The sequence below is a fragment of the Canis lupus genome, chromosome 27, assembly GCF_003254725.2.
Source record: "Canis lupus dingo isolate Sandy chromosome 27, ASM325472v2, whole genome shotgun sequence".
NCBI lineage: Eukaryota > Metazoa > Chordata > Mammalia > Carnivora > Canidae > Canis > Canis lupus.
Window position 1 is genome coordinate 20,159,264 of NC_064269.1, and position 12,023 is coordinate 20,171,286.

At 37.4% G+C, this 12,023-nt stretch overlaps 1 protein-coding gene across 29 annotated transcripts in view; it reads right to left on the minus strand.

Moving 5' to 3' along the window:
• PPFIBP1 (PPFIA binding protein 1) overlaps positions 1 to 12,023 on the minus strand; it is a 167,103-nt gene that overhangs the window by 50,412 nt on the left and 104,668 nt on the right. For all 29 annotated transcript variants that reach the window (XM_049102570.1, XM_049102580.1, XM_049102569.1 and 26 more), the window contains 2 exons: positions 7,863 to 7,961; positions 4,051 to 4,256 (listed from right to left, as the gene is read on the minus strand). In XM_049102570.1, the coding sequence (XP_048958527.1) occupies positions 4,051 to 4,256; positions 7,863 to 7,926 (270 nt within the window). In that variant the 5' untranslated portion in view covers positions 7,927 to 7,961. The remainder of the gene's footprint in view (positions 1 to 4,050; positions 4,257 to 7,862; positions 7,962 to 12,023) is intronic.

A 12,023-nucleotide genomic window follows, 5' to 3' on the forward strand; every position in this document is an offset into this window, starting at 1 on the left:
GGAGAAATCAATCTCATATATATACTTCATCACACCTAAAAAGCCCAATCGTGACCCTCTCCTAGAAAAGATGTCGTTTAGGGGCATCTAGGTGGCTCAGTCAGCCAAGCATCTGCCTTCAGCTTGGGCTTTGATCCTGGGGTCCTGGGACTGAGCCCCACGTCAGGCTCCCTGCTCAGTGGGGAGTCTGCTTCTCCCTCTGTCCGCCCCCCCATCCCCTGCTAGTGCTCTCTCTAGCTTGCATTCATGCTCTCAAGTAAATAAATAAAATCTTAAAAAAAAAAAAAAAAAAAAAAAGATGAAAGTTTATGCAATGCTGTCAGAAAGTCCATCAAGGACCAAAGCTCAGATTAAGCCTGAATATATTCTGTACTTTCCAAGTCAAGATTGCAGATGTGGTCACACTCAGGCTTTGGCTTTTACTTCTGGGTTTTAATGTTCTCAGTGCATGTTTTCCAGAAACAGAAAGCATCTTCTTAACAGCCAACTAGAGCAAAAACAAGTGCTCTGGGGTGAGAAGGATCACAGTAGTAGGCCACCTTCTAGGACACACTACTCCCAAAATGGAACTGCCTCTCAAATGTCTCCAAGAGCAGCAGATGCCAAGAGCTTCATCTGCTGGTCTCGTTAGAAATATCTTGAGGGAGCGTCCCTGGAGGTATTTGGGCATCTGGTGCCAAAATACCAATGGCCAAGATCCAGTGGCCACCCCATTATATCCTTATCTGTGCATCCGTGGCCAGAGCAGAGTGAGTTAGATAGATGTCTTTAGTGTCTCCTGAAAGGTTCTTTTAGACACCTTACCTGAGGAGGGGAAGGCAGGTTCTGGCCCTTCCTCACTTTATTTTTATGCACATCACTATGTTCCCTGAAGCTTCTGCAGTGGCAAGAAGCATACATGTTGAGACTACATTATCCTGGTCACAGGTAGACTTCATAGCCCTCTGAGTTACACACGGAAGAAGAACAGAAGAGCCTTAGAAGCTAAGACCCCACTCCTATTTGAGGAGCTTGCAACACTCATACACTCATCCATTATTCATTCATTTATGCAATGTTTACTGAAAGCCAGCTATGTGACAGGATGCAGACAAAGCAAGAGAATCTTCTACTTTGAGAAGGGTAATACGAGAGCAAGGAAAAATGCTGTCCCTATTTTTCTTGCCACTTATCCCTTCTTCATTCAGTTTTATGAAGGAACAGACAAAATCTCTTTCCATTCAGTCCTAACAAACACCAGCAGCCAGGGATTTCATTAAAAGTACATCTCTCAAAAAAAAAAAAAAAAAACATCTCTCACTTATCACACTGCACTAGCTTCACCCACGAATTCTGCTGCCTCGATCCATTTGTTGTCCTCTGTATATGGACACTTTTCATGGGAGTTTACCAGAAGCCTGGTACCAGAAGGGGAAAGCAGCTTTCACTTCAGCTAGGATGTCTCAGGGAGATACTGCATAACTCAGATAATTGTGAACATGTACAGAATACAACCTTAAGGTGTACCTTGTTTTGCCAAGGTTTGAAAAAATATTACCTGGGGGCACACATGAAAAGAGAAGCTGGTCAGAGAGCAGTGGGGTGAGGTGCTGGGGGGTTGGTTTGAGGATGGTGGGACTGGAATGGGTCCTGTGGCTAAGAGTCAGGGACCTAGGAGAATAGCCAGCAGCCCTGGAGAGAACATGCCCCCCCGACCTGAACTCTTTAAATTATGAGTGTTTTTATTTTTATGAAGCTTGTTCTAAAAACTTTTTTAAAAAATACACTTGCGGGTGATCCCTGGGTGGCTCAGCGGTTTGGTGCCTGCCTTAGGCCCAGGGCGTGATCCTGGAGTGCCGGGCTAGAGTCCCATGTCAGGCTTACTACATGGAGCCTGCTTCTACCTCTGCCTGTGTCTCTGCCTCTCTCTCTCTCCCTCTCTCTCTCTCTCTCTCTCTCATGAATAAATAAAATCTTTAAAACATAAAAATAAAAAGATACACTTGCAACTAATATTACCAGTTTTTTTCAATGTAGGAAGAAGGCAGAAATGCATTATATGGTGATTTGTCAGGTCAGAAGCCAGTGAAGCACACTTCACTTTACTTGTCAAGTGGACTTACATCGTCGCATTTGTACTCACTTTGTTGAAAACTATTTTTTTGTGATTTCTGCTGATTTTGAGAAATGCCTCAGATTAAAACCTCCAAATAATCGGACACTTGTGAGATTTCGTGACCTGGTCAAGGTCATGATCCTCAACTTCATCTACTGGGAAAAGCACTGTATGAATGTTCTAGGCAACTCACTGAGTTAGACCTAAAGTAAACAGAAACTGCTTGCCTGGCTCAAACAATTCAACATATTTTTCTATTTGCTCTCTTAAACTTGGAGCTTGATAAAGCATGTAATTCCCCATCATTAATATTTGTATTAACATGATAACATTTCACAATCAAAACAAAGAATTCCACCTCAGTAATTGAACAAATATGACATATTTAATAGATTTTTTTTTTACCACAGGAAATGAACTTAAGTCTTAAGTTTGTTCGTGTTTAGAAGGCTAACAATTATAGCTACCTTATTAAAACAAACTGATTCTTTTAGATTTAATATTCCTTCACTAGTAACAAACTACTAGTGTGACTTTTTTTTCTCTTCCAGCTTCTGATCCTATGAAACAATAAAATGGGCAGCAGAAATTAGTCAGGAAGGATTAAGTGGCATCCTACAGGAAACCAGGGGCTCTCCCTGGCCCAGGCAAAATAATAATTAGAACTGCAACATGGACTCCCAAATTGGCTATCATTAAACATAGATTAAACAAAATCTTAATTATGCAACTAGTAATATGTCTTTCTAAAATACTGTGGAAGCTTCTCCACAGTCTGAAAAACATCTGTACTCTTGTCAAAAAAGTGAACTATGTATGAGTAATGTGTAACTGGAGCCAACACTCTCTTTCCCTCTTTGCAAAGGGATCCCATGGTTTTCTATCCACTCTCTACCATCTACTCTTCAGTATTACCTTTTTGACTCCTCATTTACCAGGCTCACTGACAAGCGCTCATAAATCCACTCACGGGACTTAGAATTCTGTGTGGCACAACTATCATCCCCATTTTACAGATGAGGAAACTAAGACAAACAGCCTAAAATTTTTCCCTTGAATCATACAAGCTTCTAAGAGCCAGCACCAAAAATCAAAAGTTAGGTCGGCTGTCTCCAGCACCTGCATTGTTAATGACAAGATACAATCTGACCAATCTTATCACACTACGAACATTCTTACTTTTGGTTGTGGTGAAAGACATACACAAATTTGATAATTTTTACCATTTTTAAGTCTATTGTTCAGTGGCATGACTTACAAAACAATCACTTTTTCTATCTTCTCCTTTGAATGTTTTTAGTGGTATTCTTTAGATTTTATTTGTTCAACACATATTAAACCCATGGTATTTACCATTGTGTTCAGGTAAAAGGAAGATCTGCCATGTCATCCATTTTTGAGAAGGATGCCTAGAAAGAGGCCCCATTGTTCAATGAATAAGAACATTTAAAGCACAATTCTACAATTTAACTTGCACACTAGAACTGAAATGATCACCACGAGCCACTAGATGGCACTTCATATCAAATATGCTGTACACCTCCACTGCTTTTGGGAGCATCTATTCACTGTACTTCCTATTTGAATTGTTATTGGGTCCTTTTACAGTAAACTTCCCAATGGTACTGAGAAAGCATATTACATGCATGGTTCTTTCCCTGACAAGATTATTTGCTTTTGGGTCACAGCAGGTCATCCAAGCAAAATTTTAAAACTAGTCCACTTTTATAGCCACAAACAGGTGATGTGCTGGAACCCATGAAATGCATACTACCAGCACTTTAAAAAAAATTTTCCTTCACAAGAATTGGGATCCACTGAGGGATAAAAATCAAGGCAAACCTGCTGCCCTGTACTTTTTTTTCCCTTGAGCTAATCAGCTATTCTATGCTTTAAATTTTGAAACAAGCAACCAAAGATTCAAAGCATGGGATTTGTAACATGCAGGCATCTACCATTGGACTCTGAAGCCATTCGATGAGTGTTTCTGCTGTTGAATCTGGGATCTGGCATCTCAAACCTTCCTTCTCCTCTGTGTCCATCATCTCTAACAACCCACGCAGGTCTTCTACAACGTGCAGAGCTCGCAGGCTTCCCATGAATGGGGAGGTGGGAGACTGGCAATCAAAAATCCCATTGGAATATTCCAGGGCCTTAGATCCTAGGTTTAAAAAAAATAGAAATCACAGAGAGCACAACAGGATTTATATTAGATAATATACCAAAGTTGAGGGTGGCAAGTTCAGTCACCATTCCCAAGTATTCATTTGGGAATACTCAAAACAAGCAACAAGGAAAAGAAAATATTTCAATCATAGAAATCTCTCCAAGTCATAGTTATTTGGAGCAAAAATAAAAGCCATATAATTGATGGTAAGTATCAATTGTCAAATACCTAACCAATTGTGGCTACCAATTGGGAGACCAATTGTGTGGTACAACAAGAATATAATGAAGGAGCTTTGGTGAAGGATGTGCTGGCCTCATGGAAATAAGGGCTAAGAAGGGAACAGGTCAGTTTGGACAGAACCAAGTATTCTCAAAAATAAACATTTAGGTAGCATAAAGTCTCGAAATTCCCTGCAAAGAAGTTTCAGGTTGAGGTGGAAATTTGTTCAGCATAAGGGTAACAGAACCAACTCCCAGTTAATTTACCAGAATTTAATCTCTGAAGAAGTTCAATGAATTATATGTATACATGTATATAAACATTCTCTCCCTTGATTTTGTTTGCAGTCTAGCATCAAATGTTCTTGCTAATATTAACTTTAAAAAACAGTTTACAGCCATTTTTCCCCTATTACTTACAAGGGAAAGCATTCTACAACTTAAATCCACGTAACTAATCTATAGCCCATTCTGATAGCACTCATGTATACCTCTTCATCATTTTGATTTTTATTATCTGGTCTGTTATATATACATACTATTGGTTATACATACTGACTTTATATTTAGGTGTCAATAATTATGATATCGAGGCTATCACCTCATTATTCTGAGGGTCTTATAACTGGAAGAAAACTGCAAGCCAATGTGTAAATCGGTTGGCAATACAGCTTGATCAATTCCAATGATCGGTAGAGGAATTTCCTTCCAGTTAGTCCATTCCACTGACCTTCCTTAACACTAGACCAAATTATTTGGACCAAAATCTGCAAAACCATAATAATGGTAACCATTAATATGCTATGCCCAATGCTAAATGCTTCACATAATGCTCTGAATCAATCCCCTCAGGAACCATGTAACGCTGAGAGGACAATCCAGAAAAATATAAATTGAGGAGGCTATGTAAAGGAAAGGGTGGAACAGAAGAACATTAAAAACAAAACAGCCTATAATGTCCTATTCCGGCAATTTTAAGCATTAGGATCACCTGATAATACTATTAAAAACAGATGTGGGGACCCCTGAGAGGCTGAGTGGTTGAGCGTCTGCCTTCTGCTCAGGGCCTGATCCTGGAGTCCCGGGATCGAGACCCTCATTGGGTTCCCTGCATGGAGCCTGCTTTTCCTCCTTCTGCCTGCGTCTCTGCCTCTCTCTGTGTCTCTCATAAGTAAATAAATAAAATCTTTAAAAACAAAAACAGATGTGTCCACAGTCACCTTCCATCCCGCTAAGTCTCCATCACAAAACAAGGTGAAGGAGAGGGGACAGATGAGTATTTAGAAAAACTCCTCAAATATTTCCAGTCATATCTCCCTCCTACCTTAAGTGGAGAACTACTGATATTAATAGGAGAACATAAACCTGGGTCCAACCTACAAAGCTACCAACCGACTCAGCGTGAGGTGGGAAATCTTGGTTTTCTAAATAACTCTAATGTTGGCCCTGACTGCCAGGGCTAAAGAACAAATACACTCCTCTAGCAGAGTCTATAAAATGTAAATCCTCAACTACTGTCCAGAAATACTTCTCTTGACTAGAGTTTCACCAAGAATTTAAGGTTATAACATCTAATAAAAGCCTAGATCTGGCTTTAGTTATATTTTCCAAAACTGCAACACAGTAAGTCCAATCTGTTTTCCATATAATAGTCCTAAGACTGTGTGAAAGTATCTATCATGCCCTGAGCAAGAATATACTTTTCCAGGTTAAGCTTAACCAGTTCCTTCCTCACCAGATGTGGCTGTTAAACTCTCTGCCTTCGTGTTCACCTCCTCTAGGTAAGTTTTGCCAATAACTTCTTCAAAACTGATATTCCAAGAACTAAATACAGTATGCAAGATGTCTAATCTACGAAGGAGGTCAAATTAAAATCTGGTCTCGAGGTATAAAGCGTAACAAAGGAGGCCAAACTATGACGTGCCATAACCCTCAACAGAAGAACCTCTGACAAAGAAAACACCTGTGGCTTCTTTGAACCACTAAGACAGAGTATGGCCAAATTTATGACCAGAAGAGATAAGCAACAGGGACCAAGAGAGCTAGAATTGAGGAGCAGTAGAGGCCAAGGGCATCTTGACCCTGACCAGCCAGTGGATGACAACCTCACCCACTAGCCCATTCAATCCTCTCTTCATTACTATGGGTTTCTAAATACATAAAGGTACTTCTCCTGTGACAAAACACAGAATATAACATGAGACCTTAGGAGAACTTAGGCAGCCACTGACCTTGGGAAACCAAAAGGACCTGAAAAGTTCACCTATGGGTCAGTCCCTTTGGTCATGAGGAGAAAAAAGGAGGTCATGGTCTATACTATCTCTTTGCTCCACTTCCATAACAGAGAATTGCTCAAGATTCTTAACAAGGGAGTAATACGACCAAATCTGTGTTTTAGAAAGGAAATCCTGGTGGTCTAGAGAATGATGGACTAGAGTGGGAAAGCAAGACTGTCAAGAACACCAAGGGAGAGGGTTACTGGAACAAAGTGAGGCAGAGGTAAGGACAGATTTTAGAGGGGATAAAAGGGAATGGTAGAATTTAAAGGGACATAAAAGTGATAGAACTTGATTAAGCAGGACTATGAGGGACAAAGGTTTAGAGTGACTTAAATTTCTATTTAAGAAACTGCGTGGATGGAAGGTTATGAAATTAGACAAGACTAGTAGGAGAGGCTTCTGAGTAAAGAAAATGAGCTCAAAGCTTTATGTGATGACATGGATGTGCATATAGACTATTTCAAAGGAGATATATGATTGGCAATTAGGGACCAAAAGCTTAGCAGAGAATTGAGAGGGTAAACAGAGGTAAGAGTGGTTGGTGGGAACATGAATGTTGAATTCAAGGGAACAAATCAGAACATCTGTGGCTACTGGGTACAGCAGTATCCCTCAAAGTGTGGCCCGCAAACTAGCTGCACCTAAATCACATGAGATGCAATTTCTTTATCCTTGAATCAGAACCCTAGGGTGGAAATGGAATTTGACATTTTAAAATAAAGCTTGAGAGTAAGTAATACTGGTATAAAATGGAGAAGAAGTGGGATCCCTCAGTGGCTGAGTGGTTTGGCGCCTGCCTTCGGCCCCGGGCGTGATCCTGGAGTCCTGGGATTGAGTCCCGCATCAGGCTTCCTGCATGGAGTCTGCTTCTCCCTCTGGCCCCCGTCTCTCATGAATAAAAAAAAATATATATATATATATATATATTTTTTTTTTTTTTAAATGAAGAGGGACCAAGATGAAACCATGGGGGATCTAGAAGCAGCCAATAAATGAAAATAAAAAAGTGGAAGGGTAACTCTTTTATGAAGAGTTGGAATGAAAAAGCCAAGAACACAGAGTAAATATCATGGTTCCATCTTTCAGAGGACACAGATTACCTGCTATAATCCCATCCATCTGCTCCAACGCCGCAGCCAACATGTCACTTGCATCACTCATCATTTTGTTATTTGTCAAGGGTAAATTCCAACCTAGATCTGAAAAAACAATGATGTTACTATTATATCCTTTAAATCACACATGCTTCCTGACAAGTGTGATAACTCAACTTTAAATTACAACCCCACCTAGATGTCAGATATGGATAGAGACTTTCTGAAGTAGTAGAGCTAAATTAGGAATGCTCAGTAGATGAGATTTTTTTCTTCCTGCACCCACCCAATTTCTGTTCTTTCAAGTTTGCTTTTAGTTTTTTTCTGTATAAAAAATTTACCATAAGACTTGTCTAAGAAAAGAGTTTACTAGCATATACACTAAACACATACACACACAACCAGTGGTATTTCATAATATAACAACAGCTACCATGTACAAGTGCCTACAGTGGTCTCCATACATTTACATAAATATTCATAATCCCTAATCATGACAACAACCCAATAAAGTGAATAAATTTGTCTTCATTACATAGATGATGTCAAAGATGTTTGTTGGTTTTTACATGGAAACCCAGCAAATAAATAGCAAATATCAGGTTTTAACCTGTGTCTGTTTGACTTCTACTATAATACACATTAAATTTGTTTATCTGATCTTATCTGAAAAATAGGTTTATGCTGAAATTATGACATAATCTACTCATTCTTTTACTTATCAAAAAATGTATTGAAATTATTCTTCATATTTAATTATGAACAAAAAAAAGTCAAGACTATTAATTAAGGCGCTTCAAGTACCAGACTAAGCACCCCTGTAAATTCTTCCCAAAAAGGAGAATAAGGCCCTAGATACTTTGCAGATACTGTGGTGTAGCAAATATCTGGGAAATTAAGGGTATGCTGTTTAAAAGAAAACTTTGCCCACTGTTTCCAAGCAGCCAGGTCTCACCACTTTACTTTTATAAATATATTTACAGTTCTGATAAACAGCTTCTTGCATCAGTTCTCTACTCTAAATTCATTCTAATGAAATGCCATATAATACTTTGATTTTGTAGTTTTTAGAGATTTTGTCTAAGATTTCCCAGAACTTAACTTCAGAAGTTGTAAAACATCACAACCATTTTAGTGGGAAAACTACAGAACAAAAATACTCAAGGCAAGTGTTTACAGTCACTGAGAAATTAGGGAGTTAATAAAAAAGGTTATGAACTTAGGTAGTTCTCAAGTATTTACTTGCACAGTCCAGAGAGGTGTGCAGAGAAAATTTAATAGTCACATTTCAAGATGAAAACTCAAAACTCAGTGACAACTGAGAACATAAGGGCTTAAGCCAAAGGCCATGCAGTCCCTGAATTTCATATAATTAAGTGGCTTGCATTCCCTTTCATTTCAAAAGTAGCACTTCAAAGAGCTCTAGATATGATGATAAATATATAAATAACACAAAGAGATACAAACCAGGCTCAGCTATAAAGATGGCTAATAAAACAAAATAATGCTCATATTAGAAAAATTCTCACCTCATTAAATTAGAAAAATAAATATTCATCTTTGTTAGCAATTGTATTTGTGTACAGCAGAAACACTTTTTCATGTGTGATAGGTAGTTATGTATTTCTTCTCTGTTAGCCTTTCAAATGCTATGACATAGAAGCATGAGAACCTAGACCATGGTTTTCAAAGTGGTGAAGAACCAGTTGTTTTTTAATTTCCAATTCTTCATTTAATAAATTAGAATATTAAATTGCAATAAGTGTTTATAAATGTTTATCTCAATCTCTGTACTTATCACGTAGCAGCCTGCATGTAACAGAAAGGGGAAGACAGACAGCAAAACAGTCAATAAAACTGTATTTAAAATCACAAAAGTGGTAGGTGCTAAGGAAGAAAAATGAAGCAGGAAGAGAGGGTCAAAAGTTTGGAAGGGTTTGCAAATTCAATAGGGTAGTCTGATTCATGTTTATACATCTTTTTACCCGTGGGCACTCCCTAACCTATTGTATGGAGAGTAGCAAGGATCATGAAATATCAAAATTTTATTGGCTTAAAGAGGAGAGGCGGTAAGTTTCTTACCTTATGCACAAAAATGTTTTTTAATACTAATTCACGGTAGACTCTGGTAAGTTAAGAATATACAATGTAATCCACCAAAATGACAAAAAGATCAGTAAAAAATCAGTTAGGTTAATGAAATGGAATACTAATAAAATCCTCAATCCAAAAGAGGGCAATAATGGAGCAATGGACAGGTGGTAGAAACAGAAATCAAATGGCAAGATGGTACATTTAAATTCAATCATACAAATAATTACATTAAAAACAAACAGAATAAACACCATTAAAAGCCAGAGATTGTCAGACTAGCTTAAAAAAAAAAAAAAAAAAAAAAACAGACCTAACTATACCCTGTTAATAGAGATATGCTTTAAACATAAAGAAAAAGGATGCAAAATGAAATACCATATAATATAGAAAGCCTAAGAAAGCAAGAGTGGCTATATTTGTAAGAAAAATGGTTTTCAATTGAGAAGTATTACTAGAAAGAAAGATATTTTATGATGAGTCAGTTAATCAGGAAGTCATAAAAAATGTAAACATTTTGGCAACTAATAACAGAGCTTTCAAATATATAAGGCAAAACCCAACACAATTAAAAGAGAATTACATTAATTAAGTCACTATATTTGATGTAATTTTTGATATGGTTAAATTTAAGCATATGGTCCTGTCCTTTTTGTTTTGTCCCATCTATCATTTTCAATCCTCTTTTGGAATGGCAAAGGTAGGTACAAGGTAGGAAAAAAATCCCTTAATAACAGAAGATTTGAACAATATCATCAACCATCCTGACCCAATTTGATTTATATAAGAAAACATCCAAATACAGAATATATATTCTTTTCAAGTCCACGTGTTATATTCATCAGGATAGTCCATATATGCAAGGACAATATATTCCAAATGGACTTCAAAGGACTATGCAGAAAATAAGAACAGCAAATTGAAGTGGTAAAGTACTAATATTAAAATACAATTTCCAGATTTATTAAAATTCTGACTTGCCGGTGGCTTGAGTTTATTTTAGAGGCAGTCTAATGTAATGAGCATCTGTGTTGATAAAACTATGTCAACTTTCATGGCTGGGTCAAAGTATTTTTAAAAATAGAAAGGCTAAATGGAAAGGCTTCAGAAAAATCCTATGCTCTAAAAAGAATTTCCTATATCTCCAAAAAAATTTCTGAGAGGAAGATTTCCCTGGATATCCTTACATACTTAATACAATATTATTCCAAATATAGTGGAACATTACTCCACAATAAAGAAGACTGTACTACTGACACATGCAACATTATGCTAAGCAAAAGAAACCAGACATAAACAACTATACTGATTCCTTCTATATGAATCCAGAACAGGCAATCTATAATGATAGAAAATAGTAAAATAGTTACTTGCAGGAAGTGGCAAATGATCCTGAGGCAATTCCTGTTCAATAAACGGACTAAATAGTTGGTTACACAACTTTATACATGTGTCAAAACTCGTCAAACCGTACACTTAAGAAGTGTGCATTTCACTGTATGTAAATTTCATCTCAAATTTTAAAAACTAGGAATAAAGATTGTTATTAGCTAAAAGTGAAATTGTAGTCTTCAAATGAGCTAAATAAATGGATTAATTTAAGTAGGAAATGCATAGACTTATAATGAGGTCATAAAACAAGGATAATGAATAATCCAATTAGATACTTGAGGTCCAAAATAAAAGACTCAGAATATCCAACTCCCTTTGCTCCAAGTCTTCACTTACCCAGAAACCTGCTGGGCACAAGTGGGCACAAAACCATTTAGAAAATTAAACCTTCAACATCCAATAATTCTCATACAATAGCAAATTCATTTCTGAATTCTAAATAGCCAATAATATACTTCTTTGAATGACTGAAGGGGAAAAAGTACCAGAAAATACAACTACCACAACAAAAGAGTGGGTTCTGGGTTTAAATTAAACCTTCAACATCCAATAATTCTCATACAATAGCAAATTCATTTCTGAATTCTAAATAGCCAATAATATACTTCTTTGAATGACTGAAGGGGAAAAAGTACCAGAAAATACAACTACCACAACAAAGGAGTGGGTTTTGGGTTTAAGGTC